Below are 23,290 nucleotides of genomic sequence, written 5' to 3'. Positions count from 1 at the left end.
TTACAGTAGGAACAGGGATATAAGTTGTGTTTCATGATGTAAAACCTTTAGTTATGCTGATTTTAATTCATTTCCTGCCAGTCTTCCTTCACTACATTAGCTTAGGAAAGCTCTGTATTTAGAGATCCTCATAATATGCACTGGAATTGGATTTTGCTGGCAAAGATTGTTTTTTAATGACTTTTAAGAAAGCACTGCTTGTAATACGATAGTGAGATATTATCTTTTTCCCCCAGAGCTCATAAATGTAATTATTTTGATTACAGATTGACTTTAAAAAACCTGCCTGCATATGTCCTTAACAGTCTGCTTCTAATAGACTGGACTTTGAGGATGACTATAAAGGCAAAAAAGTACTTTATAAAACTTAAACCTTAAAATTTAAGACCTTCTGTGTCTGTGAAAATCTTTGTTTCTTTGTGTTTTTTTTTCCTTTTGGTAACCCTTGTGAATGTTAGCAAGTAAGTACTTTCAACTATAGGGACATAGCAGTTAATAAATTGCCTTTCTTGAGGGGAGTGAGTACTGGAAGCATCAACAGAAGGGATGATATATGGGAACTTACTGCATATAATCAGAAAGAATAAAATAATAGTGCAAAAAAAATTTCATCCATGACCATATGAGTTATAGTATATGCAATCTAGACCTGCTGTAGAATTGCTTTAATTTTTTAATTAAACTTTCATCTAGAAGCTTAATTGTTTTACTGTACTTAAATAGATGTAACAGGCTGGGAGGCTTTAAATGCACAGATGCTCTGAAACTCAGAGCTTCATGTAAGATATGTGTAACTTTCTTTGAAGTGTCCAGTTTCCCATATTAACCTCCAACATAGCAATCACAGCTTTGTGTGAAGTTTCTAAAATGTAGCTGCACAAAATGTGGTATAGTAATAAAGCAATATTTTGATATGTGAAGAAAAGGGACACTGAAAAATTGCAGCCAATTGTTCTAAATTTTGTCAGGTAGCATATTTTGAAATATAGAGGTCGCCACTTCTAGCCAATTAAGTTCAATCATATCTTGAATAGATGCAGTCACTCTTACCTGAAGTTGATTATGGTATTTCAATAGAGGTCTAAAATCAGATGAGATTCAACACACTGCAGAGAATCATTCCTCATAAGTCTAAATGCAATAATGATCTTGCATTTAGTAATCTACACTTAAATTGACAACTTTCACAGCATTCTTATGTGATTACTGCAACAGGTTATATGAGCAATATCTGTTGTGAATAGAACATTGTGCTGGGAAAAAGGGTGATGGTTGTATAAATTGGGGATGAGGGAGAGGTTTTAAAGAAAATCTGCAAATGAAATTGGGAATGTTGACTTCCTTTTAATAGGATTTCATCCAAAGAATTTCTAGGCTAGAGGAAAATTAGGCATTGTACTGCTCATGGCAAGGAAAGAAGATGGGATCGTTAAGACAATTGTCACTTTATATGTTGTATAATGAACAGGTCCACTTGAAATCCGTTTTTGGAAAGTTCATTGGAGAGAGAAAGAGAATTGATATATCAACAAGGGACAAAACAATTAACAATATCTACAAAGTAGAAGACAACAAACTATCAAAATACTGTATGGATTTCCACAAGTCAGAAGTGTATTTTATGGCCAACAGATCAAAAATGATCTGCAGATAATCATGTTCATCTGTTACATTACTTTCAGTTTTGAAAGAGATGCCATGTTTTCTTGAGGAATGCCATTTCGCAGACCAGCATAAAAACTAAGTCCTGTCCCTAGAAGTTGATTGAAACTGAAAATGGAGATCAGTGCATCCAACAGAGCTGGCCAGCCTGCTGCTTTGGGTGGTAGCTGTCTCTGTCCTAACAAATTGCTTCTTAGCTGTAGCCACTGGCTGACATTCAGTTTTTGATGGGACTATGTTGGTGATTCTATGCTAGAATTTAGGGAGGATTTATATGGACACACTCAGCTTGATACGGATGTTCTCTTTAGGGTTATTTAAATGCCAGAATTGCTTTGACTTTGGAACTAATGTGTTATTGAGATAAATTTTATTAGAGTTCATGCTTCTAAAATTACTGGTGAAATTGTAATGAAGATAAGTAAACTAGTTCTGCTGTGATCACCTTATAATATTAATGGATGGACTGGGAGTAGCTTTTGCTGATTTTTTTTCTTCTAGGTTCTGTTCTGGCTGATACTGTTACAGGGCAAGTCTGAAGAACTGAAATAGTGTATCATGTCAAATCTGTATTAACAAATAAGGAAAATATTGTATGAAAAGCCTTATCCCTGGGAATAGAGCAAATTGTTCTAAACCAGGTTTGGAAAAAGAGTTTCACTTTTTAAAAAAAAGTGTATTACATTAAATTTGCGTTGTGTTTTTTTTCCCCTTGCATTTGTTTTTGGCAGTTCCTTCTGAAAAGGTAGCTTTATAGAATTCTGGATAGTTTGCCATGAGAATCACAATCAAACATGTGTTTGTCCTGGTTCCTCTCTGTGTCGCTTTGATAAGGAGGCTAACTCTTTACCCAGTATTTTTATATCTGTATTACAATCCCTTATAATCTCTTGAAAATTGGTATAAAGTTATTTAGAAACAATAGAAATTCATCGCCATAGAGATGACCATTATCAGTTTAGATAGCTGACACAAACGTTTTTTTTCTAAGTTATCCCACTATGATTAAGTTAATTAGTTGAGTTGGAAGTGAGGGAAGTTAAGTGTACAAGTAATACTCTGTAGACCTTACTCCTCTTGATGTCTTCAATCTAATTATTGTGCAGCAAGAGTCCTGTCAAATGTAGTTATAAAGATAGATATACATGAACAAATAAACACAAGAATGGAAAACCACAGCCATGTAATAAGTCACTGCTATGTGCTCTAGTAATTGTCTTCTGTAGGAGACGTCTCAGTCTGTTAAAACAAAGAGCTGAGAATGGAAGTTCTCTGGAGAACTATTAAGTAAAAGTATGGGGATTTTGTGTAATATAATTAGTCACTGTAGTAAGGCTGTTCTAAGTTAGTGTATGTATCAAAGGGCTTCACAATGAAGAAGAGAATGCTCTTTGCTGTCTTTATTATCTTTTCCTTTACGATACATAAAGAAAGTAATGTAGTGACTGTTGTCATTTTCCTGATTAAATAAACACATTAGATCACTTTTTCTTGGCTGGAGGGATTTATGTAAACACCATAGAATTTGTCACTTCATGATGTGGAGTGAAACCGTATTCCTTTCACCCTGTCAAAATGAGCATCCAGTGCAACTAGAACCTAGGGCCTGTATTTTTAACCCACAGAGCTTCAGAGATTGGCATTATCATTTACTGCTTTCAGTGCTTTAGGGTGATCAGTTTCCCCCCCCTTACTGTTACTTAGTAACATTTTATTAACACTGTAGCACAGCTTTGATTAGGGCATGAGATTTTAGAACACATTTTAGCACAGGCTTATTAGTAGTATACCTAAGTTTTCTAAGACAGTTTTCTAATACAGTAAGTAAAAGAGAAATCTGTGTCTTCTGAGGAAAGAATTCATTTGTTATTAAACCACAATTGGAAGTAAAATTATCCCTATGAGGACTATTCAGTTAAATATTTCTTTTGGTTAGTGTTACATTTCCATACCCTGACCTTTTGCAAGCAGGTGGAGGCAGTGCTAAATTCCCCTTTGCCTTCCTTCCCCTCTCTTCTCCTCCCGTTCTCCCCTGAAAGAAAAAAAAAAGGGGAAGGGGAAATTTTTTTTGTTTGTTTCATTTACTATGATACCACATTAGTCAGAATGGTAAATAATTAGAATAATAAATAATAATAGAATTGTTCATGCAAGGGAAATTTTTACATATACTTCATTGCTTCAGGTACCAAGACTGTTTAAAAGAATGACTTTTCAGGGTTCTAAAAGTTTGGCTTATAGCTGTGACTAAACACTTTTTATTCTGAATTACATAATTTAGAATTGATGGGGGCGGTAATTTATTTAGTTGGAAATGGATTAAGGTTGGACATTCAGAAACAAGTACTTAAAGTTGGTGTTTTAAGTTTTCAAATTGCTAAACATACAGCTGGCCTTATGGACAACAAGGATAGGTGAAATTCCTTTTTTATTGTTGAAATTCAGCTCTTGGCGTTACATTCCCTAGATACTTTCTATGTTCAAAGAATTGGCGAATCTGAGTAATCGGTCAGCCAAACACTGGAGAAAAACAAAAAAATCCCAAAAGATTTCCACTGCTGTTTCTCCCTGTCTTCTGGTTTGAATATTTAGTGTTTATTACTCCAGATTTTTAGGCTTTTTTCACTACCCTGTAATCTGGAATTCTATATTTCTCTTCCTACAAAATAGAAATACATATTTAAACCAAAGTCTAAGTAGTAGCTCGGGGTTTATGACCATTTTGGGGATGATGCTTAAGTTCCAAAGATTTTTTATGATGTGAATGCTTTTTGGAGAAGAAAAAAAGAATTCCACTACAAAACACTAAAATTTACATTATCAATGTTTTCAGGCTTCCTTTGCCACCACCTTCTTGGATAAGGGCATTGGAAAAGATGAAAATCTACTTTGACTATGTTATAAGAAATTCCAAGGTAATTATTTTGTCATTGGGTTAAGTGGGGAGGAAACTGAAAATCTGTCAGGAAATGGATAAATGGAAACAACTTTAAGCTGGATATTCTTTCTAATGCCTATCCAACATGGGTTACAAAAGCTAGTGACTTACAGAAAGTAGTATGAAATAGTATTCTTATAAACTAATTAATTGGGTACTGGAAAGAATGAATGTTCTGCAGGTTGCATCAACACTTGTGCTTTTAGCACAGCAGCATTGCCATCCAAATTTGGAAAAACAAAGAAAAGATTTGATTAGAAAGGATGTCTTCACCAAGTGCAAGGTATGAGCAACTCGTTTGCCTGTAATGCTGAACAGTGAATATATGCAATAGCAAACATTTTTTAAAATATTTCAGAGAGTCTTGGCTTTATTCTTCTTTGTATTTTATCCTGGCCTCGACAACAAAGTTTGTTTTTTTTACAAGGTTATGAAGGTTCCACTTCAGACTTAAATTTTAATCAGAAGTTGCTATCATTCTGCTACCTTTTAAGCCAGGATCAGTAATAGTTGCCCTAAAATATGGTCTGAAATGGGAGATACCTATAGTAGGAACAGTTGCTCTCATTTTAGTTAGAAATCATGGAATTTCATGGAAAAACCTTACTGTTAAAAATAGATACATATTTCCAGTGTATTAATTATACTGGTAGATTAATATATCCAAATGGAGATCAGTAACAAGTGGTGTCCCTCAGGTGTCCATACTGGGATGGGTACCGTTTAATATCTTTATTAATGACATATACAGTGGGATTGAGTGCACCCTCAATAAGTTTGTGGATGACACCAAGCTGAGTGGTGCAGTTGATTCACTTGAGGGAAGGGATGCCATCCAGAGGGACCTTGACAGGCTGGGGGAGTGGGCCCATGTGAACCTCATGAAGTTCAACAAGGCCAAGTGCAAAGTCCTGGACCTGTGCTGGGGCAATCCCCAGTATCAATACAGGGTAGGGGATTAATTGATTGAGAGCAGCTCTGTGGAGAAGGACTTGGGGATACTAGTGCATGAAATACGGGACATGAACTGGCAACATGCACTTGCATCCCAGAAAGCCAGTTGTATCCTGGGCTGTATAAAAAGAAGTGTGGCCAGCAGATTGAGGGAGGCAATTCCTCTCCATCTACTCTGCTCTCATGAGACCCCACCTGGAGTACTGTGTCCAGTTCTGGGGTCAGACAGACAGACATGGACCTGTTAGAGAGGGTCCAGAGGAGAGCTGCCACGAAGATGATCAGAAGGCTGGAGCACCTCTCTTGTGAAGACAGGCTGAGAGAACTGGGGTTCTGCAGCCTGGAGAAGGCTCTGGAGACACCTTATAGCAGCCTTCCAGTACTTAAAGGGGGCTTATAAGGAAGGTGGGGACACAGACTTTTTAGTATGGCCTGTAGTGACAGGACAAGGGGCAACAGTTTTAAACTGAAAGAGGGTAGATTTAGATTTAGAACATAAGGAGGAAACTTTTTATGATGAGGGTGGTGAGACACCAGAAGAGGTTTCCCAGAGAGGTTGTGGATGCCCCCTCCCTGGAAGCGTTCAAGGCCAGGTTGGATGAGGCTTTGAGCAACCTGATCTAGTGAAGCATGTCCCTGACCATGGCAGGGGCTTGGACTAGATGATCTTTAAGGTCCTTTCCAACCCAAACCATTCTGTGGTTCTGTGATTAATATACAAGTTCTAGTGCACTAATCAGACATCTTTCAGCAATATAAGTAGATTTTAAAGCTATCGAAAAATACTGTTGCCTTGTCTTGTGAGTTTCCACTTCTGTGTTGTCTTAAAAGTGTAAATACAGTACTCCAAGCTTTTTGGGGTGTAGAGGAGTGTTTTGTTTTTAAACAGTTTTCCATATAAGCTGTAGACAGTAGTATATGCTTTTTGTAATTTATAACTAATATAAGGACATTGATTATTCTAACTGAATATTTTCAAGATACTATCTGAGGTTTCCATTGTCACAATCTGATTTCAGTAGATTAGTGGGAGTACAACCGAATACCTTTTGGTACAGTATGTTTCCCACATGTCTTCGGTGAAACTTACAAATTTGGTGGCTACAGAAAGATTAAAACATATGTTCAGATCATAAAAGGTTTTAAAATAAGTGCTTAATTTTTTAAAAGTACACTCATAGATAAAACAAAGTATAGCTATGTATCAATACAAAAATTACATTATAGCTATTTTTTCCAGAGACAGTTCAAATAATAATCTCACCACATATTATATACTAAACAAAGTTACTTTAACAGTCTCTTATAAATGTGCTTATTGTTCTTGTATTAGTCTTCATGAAGTACAAATTATATAGCTGAAATGATAATATCTAGTAAGAAATTGAGATAAAATCTAAGTGTCTTTGAACATAAACCTGTTTTTCAGTTATTTTACATGAAAAGTATTTATGTAGTACATTTGCAAGCTCTCAACTCTGTTGGCACAGCCTAAGATGAGCTAACTTCTTTCTTTACTTACATTCCTGAAAAATGTAACTTTAAAAAGTGCAGCAAATTGAGAAATACTGCACTGTGCTTAAGAATGGATTCCTATTTAATATGAACCCTGTACTTTTGATCTTCTGTGCTGTTAGGTGCAAATGCAACAGCTTTGCATTTTGTGCTTGCTGAAAGATAATAGGGACTGATGTGTACGTAAATCGGTTTTGCCAGATGGCTGTGTACCTCTGCAGCCATTTCTTGAGTCTTGTACTAGGGATGATATAAGACAATCTTCGGGCTCTCTGAGCCTTCCACTGGAAATTGCCTTTTTCTGTGAATATAACGATTCATTGTACAAACTCTTCTGCCCTTCATGCCAAAGTTTGTCATGTAACTGAGCAGTCTTGTCCTGTGGTGCTGAAAAGAATGTTTTGGACTGTATCCAGGGTGATTGTTTATGCTGAGGATAAAATCTGGAAGTGTGAGAGGAAGTAATCTAAACTTTGTATTAGCTAATATTAGTATAAAGAGTGAACCTTCCTTATCTTCTGCTTCCCCAGGGGGGAAATCAGGAAATTACCATCCAGGACATGGAATCAGTGTTTCAGAAGCCTCCTGTAATATCTGTCCTGTATGATGACTGATAATTAACACTTCTACCTGTCTTAAAATTTTCTTTTCCTTTTACAGATTTGGCATTGCTACCAACTGTCTAGGAAGGGAGGGATTTTGGTCAATAAAATACAAACAGGCAATGGGGACTTCAGGGGTCCAATATGCCAGTCTCTGGGAGACTGAAGTAAAAGGATATTCAGATAATACCTTCTAAGTAGAAGTCCTAGGATGGTAAAATGCAAAAGTCGCTCCCTTTTCAGGCTTCTGTATGTGATAGTAACTATTCCTTATGAGGTTGGTTTTGCTGTGCTAAAATAAATTGTTAAAAGTAGCTGAGACATTTCATTGCTTGAGGATTAATGTTTTGATTTTGGATTTTCAAGGTAATTACCTATTTTAAAAAAAGTAATCTGTAATAGTATATGGACACTGAATGGTAGATTGATGAGGTTTTGTCAGTGTGTTCCTGGTGTATATATATGAACTTGAGTCTTTCTGTTACCACAGTAGAAACTATAGTTCGTTATCATCTGCACACAGAAAAGACTTCTCAATTGTCAATGCACTTAACTTTTGGAAAACCAGATATTTGATGATACGTTTATATTAATGCTGGAATTTTCTCAAGGGCAGAGGTCTGGTGGTCTTGCTTCAACTTCTTTAGTGCTTTTCCTTGGGAGTTTTCAAAATGTTCTTTTTTATGAAGAACTTTATTTCTTTGCTTCTTAAATTCCTGTCGCTATTCATTAGCATTAGTAAAACCAAAACTTCCACCTGAGTTCAAATGAAAACAGTCTGCACTTTCATCTGGAAGGTACAGGCATAATACTAATGCTTTAAGTATTTTTTTTGTGTCTGTATTTGTTTTTAGGCTGGCATTTTTGCACTTTGTTTACCACTAGTGCTTTGTCAGCTGTAGCTTTGGTTTCTGCATGTTTGAGGGAGGGAATGTGCTCAGAATCCTACCTTGACTTGGGTGGAGGTCATGACAGTGTTTCTCAGCTGTGGCTTAACTGCATGGTTGCAGGAGACAACCATGTTTCTGTTTGGTTCTTTAGACAGAAGGCTGGGAGCAGTTGGTCGAGTAGGAAACACCAAGGGAAAAGTAGTGAATCAGGCACTTCTTCAGCGTCCCTCAGAAGTCACTTGTGAGTCTCAATTTGGAAACCAGTATTTTAAAGTAATAAATTAAATGAGGTTTATAGAAAACACTGTTTCAGGCTTTTAATAAGATGGTTTTGAGATGGTTTTATATATTAATAATAATAAGCTTAAAAATGTTAACAGTTTTCCAGGTATTTAATATCTTGTCACTGCTAATGAATTGATTGAGAGTATAATTTTGGCTTCCTATATACGGAATATAGAAAGTCGAGGATAATTCTTTTCTATTCTTATACATGTGTATAATAGCATACTATTTCAGGGGAGAAAAAACAACTCTCAACAAAGTAGTTAAGTATCTCTTGGAGTTTGATTCTTCACCAGTCCCATTCTTAAGTCTAGTGCTGTTTTCTGGGGAAAGTTCAGGATAATGGTCTGTTTAAGATCATGAGTCAGCTGATGCGTAATAGTTTGTTGGCTTTTTCTACACTAAATATAGACATAATTTGAAAGCGAACCCAGTGTTGAAGAGTAAACTACTCCGAAATGTTTGTGATCTCAGTTCTATTACTGAAGTCGTGAATTGCATTAAATTGTATGCAAAATCCTGATGGTACACTTTAAAAATGTTGGGATTTAGTTGCATGTTGCAGAACAACAAATTTTGTTTGTTAATTTGCAGGCTTGATAATGTGACTAAACAAATTTAATATTTGCTAAGAAGCTTATTTTGGGAGAGAAGAATTTTAAATTATCTCAAAGACTTCTATTTTATTAGTGTATAATTTACTTGGGTAGAACACTAGTGGTATGAGTGCTAATGTTATCCAAATCATAGCTGAAATCCATGTAGGCTTTATCAGCACTTTAAATGGTTTAGTAATTTTATTTTTTGAGACATTCTGTATTTTAAAATGTGTGTGTCCTGGAGGCTCTGTTAAAACTGCAGGTAATTGTCTTCAGTACTTTTTTTCTTTTTTTTTTTTTTCCCCATTTACTTAAGGAAGCCCTCTGAGCAAAAAGCATCGAGAATATTAAATTTCATTACAATAAGTACATATCTGCTTTGCCTCCAAGGCTGTTCTTATATTCACATTTTGCAGGACCTAACCTTTACTGAGTAATACTTGAGTTATTGCTTCAATTTTTATGGCAAATAACTGAATGCTTTATTTGATATTATTTAGTTTACTCTTATCAGGTGTAGATAGGACTAGCCTGAAAAATTTAAGTCTAGGACACTGTGCTGCTTACTATATATAATAAACCTATGTATAGTCCATAGTTCCTTTGAGGAGAAAATGTGTCTTTTTGTGCAAATGGCATTTCAGTAAAGTCATGTGAATATATTCATGAACATGTTTAATTTATTGGCAAAATACAATAGAGATAGTTAATGCAAAATTAACCTGCTTAATTAAAAGAATGGATCTTTCCAAAACATTGATCAAACTTCTAAGCACTGGAAATTGGGAAATTCAGAGGAGAAAACTACTTCCCATGCATGAGAATCTTGCTTTTTGCTGGGTTGAGCCCAGGATACTTGCCAAAGAAAACTTGCCTTTTTGTGTGCAAAGCTTCTTAACAGTTTTCAGATAGTTGTAACTTATTCTTGGAGTTTGCACGTGTCTGTGTGTACAGTAGGTATAGATTTGGAATTAGATTTGGAATTAGATGGGCAGACGACCAGCGTTCAGTGCTTGGAGTGGAGTTCACACAGTGCATGACTGGGGCTGCTCTTACTTGTGTTCACTACTGCTTGAGAGGAATCAGCTGCCAAGGACACACAGCAGTGTGTCACAGGGGTTAGTTATAGTGACTTTGGGAGAACCTGCAAGAAGGAGAAGTAGTTTCCCTCTATCATCTTTTTTTTTTTTATAGACAAAATGTTAGACTGTTTATCACCATTTACCTAGGACATGTTCAATCACCCTAATTTAACTGTGTATTGTATCTGTGCCAATAGCTCCTGAAGGACCTTACTGTATAGTACTGCTTTGTGCCACATGAAGTAGAATTTTGAGGAAAAAAAATGTAAATATTTTCATGGGGACTTCAAAACTACTACTTGTATTTGAATAAAGGATGTACCTATTTCTAAGAAATCATTTTCCCGAAGTAATTACTGAATATGAATCAACTCTAATAAATGCATATTGCTATTATATTGTTTACAGCACAGTGGATGAAAGTGCTTTCTCCCTGCATAACACTGGATTTATGGGGACCAGGATTAATGTTTCCAGAAGGGATATTGTCTGGTATGGCACTCCGGAAGTCCGGTTTTAATGGAAAATCCTCTGCATCTTCAAAGCTGCTATTCTTTACTCTTAAAAGAAAAAATGAAAACCTATAGTTAAATGAAATACTTTTAACTATAATTAAACCAAGAAAACTATTTTGGTTATGTTAGTATTTAGTATTTTGTATTTATTCACTTTTTATTCTCAGAATATCAAGTTACAGCTTGATTATTGGATGTCACAAAATACATGATATAATAACCAGTGTTCTGCTTATTAGAATTTTTAAATAGAAAAGTATAATTTTATATATATATATTTGTCAGTGGCTTCTGCAGATTTGGAGTTTTGCCCATGAAAAAGGCAGTATAGAAATAATCGTGCAATCCTGTATGCGATTAATTTACCAGTATTAACTTTTATGTTGCCTGATAGAAACCAGTATGATACAGTTTGTGAAAAGACTTCACATCTTCACTGAACAAATGCTTCCAAATTTGAGAATAATCCTTCTTTCACTTCAACTTCTCAACACTTTTTTGTAATACTACTTAAATAATTAAGGGCCCTTTTCCTGAAGGCTGGGCTTGAAATTCTGAAATACTTTTGAACTTTTCCATTTTAATTCAGGGAATGGGATGTTAATGCTTAAGCAAAGATGGATGTCTTCTGCAGCAAGTATTGATAAAAGTATCCATTATTTTTAACTGTTACAGGAAACTTTATGGAATAATGTTCTGTAAAAATATAGAAAGCAATTTTTTCTTATCAGCCCTTTTCAAAGATCTGTATCCTTCTGTAAAAATGCTCAAAACAGTTGAGAGCAAGTGGCTGTGGTGAAAGGTCTTTCATTCCTACAGCCATCTGTCTTTCATCTTAATTTGGTATGATTCTTTCTGTGAGTGAGAGGCATTTAGTAGTTGTGAGAAATATGTGCCTGAAAACTGTTGTGTTCAAGATGACCTAATGCCATCTTGGAATATGGAAAGATAGAATCTTCACTTCCTTAAAAAATGACTGGCTTACATACATCTGTCTTCCTTCTCCTGTCTATTTTCCAGTTTCTTAGAAAGCTGTGAGATTGTTTACCCTAATCTCAAGCCATTTGGAAACTTCACTCTTCTGGGAATCAACTGCATAATGGCAACTGCTGTAGTCAGGAAAGCTGCTTAAGCAGCTCATCAGAAGTTCAACCCCTACTGGGAAAACTGGTTTCAGTGACCATTACTATCTTTAAGCACCCATTTTGTTGAAAACAAAAGCGAAGCAAAAATCCCTGACCTTTTGCACTGCTGTGCAGAAGGATCTGTATTTCCCAGTGGAAATTGCTGTTTGGCTTAGTGATGCCAATCACTACATGTCTGAAGGTTTCATAGACATTGATCTGACCAAGTGCTGTGTTTTGCTGCCACCACTGCTCTTCTCACAGCTGGTAGACTTAATGTTGGGATTGATACTCAAGTACCTGACCAGAAACAGACTGAGAGGGACTGTTAACAGGTCACATCCACTTTGTGTGACATTTTGTCACCTCACTCTGACAAGATAAATTGGGAATGACATGTCTTCCTGTAGGCCTTTGCTTTAAGTCCCTGAGGGCTGGTTAGCTTTTTTTCATTGTCTCTTTGGGTAGCAAAACATTCCCGAGGGCCACAGTATTTGCTGTGAATACAGGAAACTCTTATACTAAAGTTTTTCACAATCACAAGGTCATGCTGAGACCCCATCCTAATTACTGATCTAGTGTTTCAGACTTTCATACTAAGGACTGCCTCCCCTTCCGGCCTCAGGGTAGACTATGTGCTTCAGACCAGTTTAGAACACTTGCTGTGTTCTGGTGCAGACTCTGCTCTTTGAGATTCAGTAGGAGGGTGATTATCTAGGACAGACACAAATGGGTTAACATTTGGCAAGTCAGGTGATCTAGTGCTGCTTCAGAGGGATGTTGTCCCTGTACCTCCTGAGGTTAAGATTTGGTATGCTTTCAAATGCCTGCCTTTTAGTACTCAGGTTTGGTTGTCTTTTCTGATTTCAGACGTGTAGGTTCTTCTTCATTCATTTATTTCCTTATAGTTCAGATTTTTTCATGTGTCCTTAATGTAGGTCTTTCTTTCCTTACTGATATCAGAATACTGTTTACTCATGCATGAACCTGAGCAGGCAAATAATTTTAAAGATTTTATTGCATAGCAATTATGCTTTGTCAAAACCTTTAATCTGCTTGCAGTGACCTATGTGCATTCTTTTTCAGTAGTGGGTGCTCTTTGTTCCATGGTTGGGTGTCCAGATCCAATATCAGGGAGGGTTCTTAAACGATCCCAAGAGTGAGATTAAGAGACAAACAAGGTCAGATGCCGTACAACCTTACAAGTTTTATTTCCTATAACAACTGATAATAGTGATAGGACAGAGGGAAGAAGAAAGGAAAAAGAGGCAGACCTAAGCAAGAAAACGGAAGAGGTATAGCAAGACTAGTTACCACCACCACGAAGCCAGCAGTGTCCCGTTGACTCAGTCTCGATGCAGGTGATGGAGGGTCCAAGTTCCAGGTTCCAGCCAAAGTCCCAGCCCCAAGTGCTGCAGGTTTTCTTCTGTTGCTTTTCAGGTGCTTTACAGTTTTTTTGAGGGGAGTACACAGTTCTTTTATTGTCCTGGTCCTCACGATTTCTCTGAAAAGTCCACCCATTTCCACGGAGCTCATTACCATATGTGCCGCCCCGTGTTCCTCCATGGGCACGTGCCCAGCTGTTCACGGTGGTTTCTTCACCTTGCTCGTGGGCAAGCACAACTTGGTAGGCACTGCTAGCTTCAGGTGGATATGGTGGTTTCTTCAGGGACATTTTGTGTGTACTCCCCCACAGCAACAGGATGTTCAGGCTCTTTGCAGCAGCAATGTCGAGACAAGCATTTCCAGCCAACACAGTCTCTTACATTGGGTCCCGAGAGCTTGCAATGTCAATCAAGGTCACTAGCCCTTGTTCTCATGGGGGACTTCAACTTAACAGATGTCTGCTGGAAATACAGTACAACAAAGAGGAAACAGTCTACAAGGTTCTTGGAGTGCATGGAAGATAATATCCCAACACAGCTGGGGAGTGAGCCAACTGGGGATGGCGCCCCGCTGGACCTGTTGTTTGTGAACAGAGAAGGACTTGTGGGTGATCTGATGGTTGGAGGCTGTCTTGGGCATAGACATCACGAAATTAGAGAGTTTTCGATTCTTGGAGAAGGAGGGGGCTCAGCAGAACTGCTACCTTGGACTTCTACAGGACAGACTTTGGCCTGTTCAGGAGACTGTTTGACAGAGTCCCTTGGGAAGCAGTCCTGAAGGGCAAAGGAGTCCAGGAAGGCTGGACACTCTTCAAGAAGGAAGTCTTCAAGGTGCAGGAGCAGGCTGTCCCCATGTGCTGAAAGATGAGCCAGTGGGGAAGACCACTGGCCTGGCTGAACAGAGAGCTTTTGGCTGTAACTCAGGAAAAAAAAGGAGAGTTTATGACCTTTGGAAGAAGGGGCAGGCAACTCAGGAGGACTACAAGGATGTCATAAGGTTATGCGGGGAGAAAATTAGAAGGGCCAAAACCCAACTAAAAGTTAAACTGGCTACTGCTGTAAAAGGCAATAAAAAAATGTTTCTATAAATACATTAGCAACAAAAGGAGGGCTAAGGAGAATCTCCATCCTTTATTGGATGCGGGGGGAAGCATAGTGACAAAGGCTGAGGAAAAAGGCTGAGGTACTTAATGCCTTCTTTGCCTCAGTCTTTTATAGTAAGACCAGTAGTTCTTGGGGTATCCAGCCCTCTGAGCTGGAAGGCAGGGATGAAGAGCAGAATGAAGCCCCATAATCCAAGGGGAAATGGTTAGTGACCTGCTACACCACTTAAACACACACAAGTCTATGGGGCTGGATGGGATCCATCCAAAGGCAGTGAGGGAGCTGGCGGAGGTGCTCACCAAGCCACTTTCCATCATTTGTTAGCAGTCCTGGCTAATCAGGGAGGTCCCAGTTGACTGGAAGTTAGCAAATGTGACGGCCATCTACAAGAAGGACCGGAAGGAGGATCTGGGGAACTAAAGGTCTGTCAGTCTGACCTCTGTGCTGGGGAAGGTTATGGAGCAGATCATCTTGAGTGCCATCATACAGCACATAGAGGACAACCAGGTGATCAGGCCCAATCAGTATGGGTTTATGAAAGGCAGGTCTGGCTTGACTAACCTGATCTTCTATGACAAGGTGACCCACTTAGTGGATGGGGGGAAAGACTGTGGATGTTGTCTGTGTAGACTTTAGTAAAGCCTTTGACACCATTCTGCACCGCATTCTCCTGGACAAAACTGGCTGCTCCTGGCTTGGACGGGTGTACTCTTCGCTGGGTAAAAAACTGGCTGGCTGGCTGAGCCCACAGAGTTGTGGTGAATGGAATTAAATCCAGTTGGCAGCTGCTCACAAGTGGTGTTCCCCAGGGCTCAGTATTGGGGCCAGTTTTGTTTAATATCTTTATCAATGATCCAGGTAGGGGGTTTGAGTACACCCTCAGTAAGTCTGCAGACAACACCAAGTTGAGCGGGAGTATTGATCTGCTTGAGGGAAGGAAGGCTCTACAGAGGGATCTGGACGGGCTGGATCGATGGGCTGAGGCCAGTCGTATGAAATTCAACAAGGCCAAGCGCTGGGTCCTGCACTTGGGTGACAACAACCCCATGCAGCGCTACAGGCTTGGGGAAGAGTAGCTGGAAAGCTGCCCAGCAGAAAAGGACCTGGGGGTGTTGGTCAACAGCTGCTGGAGTGTGAGCCAGCAGTGTGCCCAGGTGGCCAAGAAGGCCAATAGCATCCTGGCTTATATCAGAAATAATGTGGCCAACAGGAGCAGGGAAGTGATTGTCCCCCTGTATTCAGCACTGGTGAGGCTGCACCTCAAATACTGTGTTCAGTTTTGGGCCCCTCACTACAGGAAAGACATTCAGATGCTGGAGCATGTCCAAAGAAGGGCAACAAAGCTGGTGAAGGGCCTGGAGCACAAGTCTTATGAGGAGCGGCTGAGGGAACTGGGACTGTTTGGTCTAGAGAAAAGGAGGCTGAGGGGAGACCTTATCGCTCTCTACAACTACCTGAAGGGGGGCTGTAGTGAGGTGGGTGTCGGTCTCTTTTCCCAGATAACAAGTGATAGGATGAGAAGAAATGGCCGCAAGTTGCACCAGCGGAGGTTTGGATTGCATATTAGGAAAAACTTCTTCACCAAAAGGGTTGTCAAGCACTGGAACAGACTGTCTAGGGAAGTGGTGGAGTCACCATCCCTGGAGGTATTCAAAAGACATGTAGATGTGGTGCTTAGGGACATGGTTTAGTGGTGGACATGGTTTAGTGTTAGGTTTATGGTTGGACTCAAAGATCTTGAGTGTCTTTTCCAACCTAAATGATTCTGTGATTCTAAGATTTCTGAAGTGAGGACGTTTCATTAGCTCTAAGGAGAGTTGGGTGTGAAATTTTTAGACTAAGCTGTCTAATTGGTGATTGAAACTTTTAAAAAGTTTTCGATGTCGTACTGGACATTACGGAAGGATAAAACTCAGAGATGTAATGCACTGTTACTTGTGTTACTTAATGCTTTTTTAATTTGAAATGTCATTTAAAAGATAAAGCTGCTTTGCAGATGGAAGATCAAAGGTTACAAGTCTTTTGTTTGGCACTGTTGACATCTTTTCTGTATCTCAGTACATAAATTGTCTACTTTCAGTCTTATGAATTCTATACAGGTAGCAAAGCAAACATCTAATCAAGTGAAACAGAAAGGTCATATTATGGATCAATTTCTCTTTAAAACAAACAAAAACTCACAAGGCAGAGAACAGAGGTAAAGTGATAAGCAATTGATTGTATGTAGTAAGTGGGGAAGGAAAAGACAGTGGGGTAGTAATTAAGATATTTGATAAATTTGATAAAAAAGCTTAGGGAGCTAGATCTAAAGCTAATACTTATTTTCAATTCAGAAGCTTCAGGGGAAAAAAGTGGCTCTCTATCATTGATATGGCTGAAAGAGATATAGATAAATCTTTAATGATGCAAGCTCTCTGTTAAGGAAGTAGCAGTGGGAGACTTAGAGAATTAGGAACTATCCCCATTAGCTTGCCCAAGAAAGTGCAGTTAGAATTCATGCAGTATGGGTAACATTTTTCCAGGCTTTGTGTGAGTAAAGATCTACTGCTATTTGAATGTGTTAATTTCAAGTCTTGTCCATGTACAAGATTGTGATGGACAAGAAGTAGACCTTACAACTTATGCATCTAAGTTCTCTCTTGGCCCCCAGATCACCTTCACAGTGCAACAGCTTGAACTGCTTTACTGAAGGGATCATGATCACACTGATTGTCTTTTAGGTTGGTTGCTTACGTTGGGGATGTTAAAAAATAAATTTCATCATATTGCTTTATTTTAATCATATCCAAAATATTGTGGCACTGTGAAGGATAATTCAAGAATACTGCAGGAACGTTTCAGGCATTCTGAAAACTTTTACCAGCTAAATTCTCCTGGAGCTGGAAGTTGGAGTGTAGAGAGGACTCTGTCCTCAGGATTTTTGTCAGTTGTCTTCTATTTATTTTAAAATAATGTTAACAATTCAGTGCATGTTAAACTGAAAACTTCAGTCTTCTGTAACTTCTCACCTATTGATATTTGTGCCACTACTATTAATTAGTATTACTTGTTTTCAGGGTAAGCTTTTTTCTTAAAAGTTATTTTGTGTCAAAATATTTAACTTTGAAATATGAGTAAGCTTAATATTGCTGAAATAGAATGGCTTGTTTCTTTTCTAGCTGTGCAGGACACATTCATGCAATGCTCTTTCAGAAATCCTAGGTCCAGAAAAAGTAGCACTCTACATCAGTGCCTCTGGTTGTTACTGTGGGGAAAAAAGTTAATACACTGCTTCTCTCTCCTCTTGGGATTGATACAGGTGAAGTGACCTGTTGCTGCTGACCCCTTCTGCTCACAGATTATCATATGCCCAAGGAGGATAGCTTTTTTGTTTGTTGTCTGTACAGTTCATTTTGGAGACATAATGCAGCCTGCATCACCACAGAAGAGCTCTTTTGGTCTGTTAATGACTGTATCAAGTTCTGTTGACTGATAGAGATGTGTATGTTGCCATAGAATGACGTTTGGTATAATTAGGAGTGCAGGTATTGGGAGTAGTCTAGTGGCATCAGTCAGGATTGTCCCTTGGCTAAAAAGTGGGTGCTTGCTGCACTGCTTTGACTTCTTAGTCTCTTATGGCTAGAGATGGCTTGGTGTTGTGGCAACAATATTACCTAGATAACAGCGAGGAATTACTTCTCCATGTAAATGAAGGAGGTTGAAATACAAAGAGCTTATTCTCTTTGTTGTTTTCCAAATGGGATAAGACTGGTTACCCTCTTGCATCGCTCAGATCCAACAAAGTGCATCTAAGTAACAGGCAAACTGGTGTATGCTGGTTAACAGCAGTGAAAAAAGAACATCTCTGTATCAAATCTGGATGTTTAGTTCATAAATTAACTTGTACCAGCTTCACTGAAAGTTAGCATTATCAGAGTGCCAGTTTCTTTATGTTTAGCAATCCATTGGTGGGATTTAAGCCAGTCAGCTTTTGAAATGTTTGGGGATAATTCAAAAAGTAACATTTTAGCAATTCAGTGCTACTACGTGTTAAGTTAATTAAACACTAAGAATTGAAGATGGGCAAATCATCAGAAAGTCTAGATTCTTAGAAGGTCAGCAGTTCCACTCTTTTTTTTTATAATACATAATAGTAAATGCAGTTTCTGAATGTCAGCATTCATATGGTTCAAGAATTACAGCTTCAAACTGGTTTAGGTACGACCAATATTATTTTTTTGTCCCTAGTGACAAAATTAACTGGTTTAAATGCATTACTTGCATCTGAGTGTGTTATGTTCATCATGGATTGGAATTTAGAATTCTTACAGTGAATCATTATTTTGGCTTTTTATTAGTACAGGAGGAAAAAATAAATAAATAATGAGTGTGACTTGTAAGCAATTTCACAGGTTTTCTGTTGACCTAGTGCAGGAAAGTTGTTAAATTTCTCATCACCTTGTGAAACCAGGTCATCTAGCTAGAGAAATTGGTTTTTAATGTGTGAGTTACTGTCCCCAAGGGGGAGAAAAAAACCAGCAAGACTTCTCTGCAAAGACCTTCTTTGTTTTGAATGATGTCTGAGTGAATTCTGGATTACTTAAATTTCTTGCAGTGTAAATAATTCTGTTCCTTAATGATAATACAGCATATATTTTCCTCTCTTAGATCATGCATGCAGTGAAAGAACTTTCTCAATTTTATGGTATGCAAAAATGTGAGAGATTGTTAGGATATAATTTAAGATACGGCTTTTTCCCAAAAGAAATTACCTTCTTAATGAATGCTATCCTGTTTCCATATCTGTCTATAAAATTACAAGAATGTACATTTAGAAATGTTCCTGAGTTACTGCTTATATGGTACATATATTTCAATTATGCTGTAATTTTGGCCTCTACTGGCATTCTGTAAAGTTATTTGTTATTTCTGTCAACTTCTGTTTCTAATGCTGCTGCTCCCATAAGCAAATTGACTTGGATGAAATCATGAACCCCTGCATGGTTTGTGTGATTAGTGTGTTTCAAAAAAACCCGTTGTTCTGGCTCGTGTTTTGGAGCTGTGTAGTTGTCTCTCTAAAAGTCAATATGGCTGCTAGTATTTGACATCCTTTCTGGAAAATATCCTAAAACTGAGTTTTTTCAAGTTTAGACTAGAATCAGAGTTAATATGTTTGTTTGTTTCTTTGTTTATTTACAATCTTCTCTCTCATGTGCAATCAGATGGTTGGAAAACATCTGCTGCTCCTGCTCAGGTTTTCGATCTCATGAATTTGCTAACTAATCTTCTGGTTCAACAAATCCATCTTGTTTGTTCTTATCTGTGGTCACTTTTTCATGTAAAAGTCATTACAATTTTTCTTACTGTTTCTCCATCTTTTTCCAAAGATCAATCTTCAGTGCCAACAAAGGTGGAAAAAATTACATTTATTATCCATTTTGGCTCTTCTGAGTATGTTTTACAAATGTACAAATCCTCTTCACCATCCTAAGGACTTTAAGGTTATGAAGTCAAGCAGGATGTAATGAGGAGAAATAACTTTTAAGTCTGGCTGGTGCTTGTAGCAATTAATCTACTCTTTGTACATGCATTATCTGTGTGAGATAGTATTTTTATTGCAATACAGCTACTGCTTTGACTTTGCTCACAGCGTTTAGCTTGCAGCAAATAGCTTTCTGCAAATCTGATGCTGGGTCAGAAAAAGATACAGCGAGCATTTGCATGAAGTTGTATTTTGTGACCAGCTTGCCAGTTTGTAGGACTTTCGATACCTTTCTATTTGATACCATTCTCTCTCTGAGATAAATTGTTCATTCATTGCAAATCATCTCACCTGAGAAATAACAAATATATAAAAGGTTCTGTAGACAAGCTCCTGAGATCTTCCTAGTATAGTGTTCTATTGTGAATTGGATGATTTGGGGCAAGGAGAAGGAACACGGGGATGGAACAAAAAAATCTGTCATGTAATGCATGCACAGAAAAGGTATTGAACTGAGGCAATTTACATTGAACTGATTTGCTTTTCCTAAATTTAGAGGGTTTGGTAATATTTCTGTCTTTATATGCACAAGTGTACATCTGTGTGTGGTACATGCAAAGAGAAGGAGAAATACTATAATCCTATTGAAGTAAATAAGAACTGACTATTTGGTGAGATCAGGATTTTACCAGCTTTGTAGTGTGTCCACAGCCTCCCCGTCTTTTTATGTAATACCACTAACTCCAGACTTAAAGCACTCTTCATGAAGTTTTTTGGAGGAAGGAAGGCAGGGACATTTGTTTTGTCAAAATGGAGTTTATTCCTTGTGTCATAATTGCCTCATAAGTCTACTGTCTCCAACATCTGTTAAATAAAGTGAAATGTTGAAAGGGTTTCCTTCGTTGCCTTATGCCAACTACACGCATGGGTAAATTGTACCAGTGATGCTGACTGATGTGGTTTGTGCTAGGTGTGTACCCCTTCCATCTCACCCGCCAGAGGGTCACTGGTGAGACCCTGTATGCTGCCATGTAGCTTGCATTCTTCTCTGACAGAAACTTGGTAGTAAGTAGGGTCATAGTTGTGCTATCTTGGGAAATTGATTAGAGAGAAATCATAGCATTGGTAAGTGTTGGAGACGTGGGCAAAAAAAGTTTAACTACCTCACATGGTTGGCTGATGGAGATGGGTGGGCTCTTTGGAGCCATAGCTTGCAGCAGATGCAGCTGAGGCAGCCCGTGCTGAGGGTGGCAGAGAGTGTAGTGGTACAGAGGGTCAACAGTGGAAACCAAGATATGGGGTCTTTTGAAGCTACTGAGACCAGTGTCCTGGGAGAGGAGGTAATGAATAGTAGGAAAACTGTTCATGAAACTATTTTGTTCTTTGATATGAATTTAGTTCACAAATGCCTCCACATGCTTACTTGGTTTGGAACCTCTTATATTTTTTATTTCCTGTCCACGCTTTCTTTGTGTGTGTGTGATACCCCATTCCTGTTGTTCTGAATTTAAAAAAATCTCCTCAACTTCCATAAGTTGGTTTACTCTTTAAACATGTAATTTTGCAACACAGTAGGTGATTTGATAATCTACTGTTGACATGTGATTTGTAAATAATTGGGGAGGGGAGTGGGTGATGGCAGCTTTTCAACTTTTATTATGCCTAGAAATTGCTGTAAATCCATAAAATCTTGGGAATTAAATGTTACCTATTATAATTTTCTTTCCATTTCTGTAATATCTTTTCCCGTAGAGTATAACCATCTTGAGAGAGGCAAAGGAAAAGTACGGTGTCAAGTATGAGTACTAAAATGTAGTACATGTGTTCAAACACTAACCTATTAGGTGTCTATATAAATAGTTGACAACTTTTCCTAAACCCCTGTCTGCAGTCTTAAAATTACGTGCAGTGAAAAACAAACTTTTTAGGAAAGCTAATGAAATATGGGGAAGATGCCATTAAAATGGTAAAATGCTCAGTACAAGTACTGTATATGCAAGTGGGGAATATGGTATAAGGAACTCTAGTTGATCCCAAGGTTTCTAAAGCTTACAAAATACATTAATGTTATTTCAGCTGGGAAGTTTTGAGGTTCCTTCTGTCTAATTTGAGAATGTGGATTGAAGACTATCGCTTTGATGGATTCCGATTTGATGGTGTTACATCTATGCTGTATCACCATCATGGGATTGGTGAGTAATTTAATCAGCTCCAATCACAGCAGTCCTGTTGCAGCTCGGTTGGTGTGGAAATAGTGCTGTAAAGTTCACTGAATGCTCCAAAAGTTCCAGGTTTGCTAATATCTTGTTGTGCTGCTATATGGATAGATCTGAAATTATGAATAAATTTGGTATTTATAAAATTGCGTATTGCAAAGTATCTGTGTCTTTTTAAAAAAGTGACTGTTGCATTTAAAACTTCCTGTTTTACTAGGCACAGCATTCAGTGGAGATTACAATGAATATTTTGGCCTACATGTGGATGAAGACGCTTTGTGTTACCTAATGCTGGCCAACCACATGATTAATTTCTTGCATCCGGAATGCATAACCATAGCAGAGGTAAGATCAGAATTTGCCATCCTCAATGACATTAATATTGATTAGTTTGCTTTGGGATGTGAATTTCCTGTTAATTATCAAGTCACACTTCAGGCACTCAAGTGACATGAGCTGAGAAATGTTAATTAGTGGACAGACTTTGCCTTGTGGGGAAAAACAACTGGAATATGCACTTTGGGAATTTTCTCTGCAATAATGGGTCTTTAATTAATGCGGGGTTTTCTTTTTTTTCCCTTCATCTCCTCGAACTTGTAATGAGATTTGTTTCTGTTAGGTTATTGCTTTTGCATGATTGCCATTTGTCACTAGTGATTAACGGTACTAAAGATTAACAGCCCTAGTGTGGTTTTGCATATTTTGAATTACATTGGCATAATTGACAATTCCCCTTCAAAATAAATTCAATAAATTGACAAATGTTGAATGCGTATGCTAATTTAAATTTAGTATTAAGTTTCTCCAGGTTTCCGAGGGAGTAAATAGACTATATTACTTGATTGAGATCAAATAAACTTTTTTGACAGGAAAATATTATTGTAGGCACATGGAATTGTGAACAGTAAAAAACACCAGAACATTAAAGTTCTATGAATAGGTACATTTTCACTGATAT

At 37.9% G+C, this 23,290-nt stretch overlaps 1 protein-coding gene across 1 annotated transcript in view; it reads left to right on the top strand.

Annotated features, from left to right (window-relative positions):
- The window catches only part of GBE1 (glucan (1,4-alpha-), branching enzyme 1), a 171,129-nt gene that overhangs the window by 81,797 nt on the left and 66,042 nt on the right, over window positions 1-23,290 (top strand). The window contains exons 8-9 of the mRNA XM_010567636.1: window positions 22,193-22,308; window positions 22,550-22,677. Coding sequence (XP_010565938.1) covers window positions 22,193-22,308; window positions 22,550-22,677 — 244 coding nt within the window. The remainder of the gene's footprint in view (window positions 1-22,192; window positions 22,309-22,549; window positions 22,678-23,290) is intronic.

The sequence above is a fragment of the Haliaeetus leucocephalus genome, unplaced genomic scaffold (genome assembly GCF_000737465.1).
Source record: "Haliaeetus leucocephalus isolate CR32 unplaced genomic scaffold, Haliaeetus_leucocephalus-4.0 Scaffold228, whole genome shotgun sequence".
In the NCBI taxonomy this organism is placed as follows: Eukaryota; Metazoa; Chordata; class Aves; order Accipitriformes; family Accipitridae; genus Haliaeetus; species Haliaeetus leucocephalus.
This window is presented reverse-complemented; position numbering and strand designations above follow the sequence as displayed.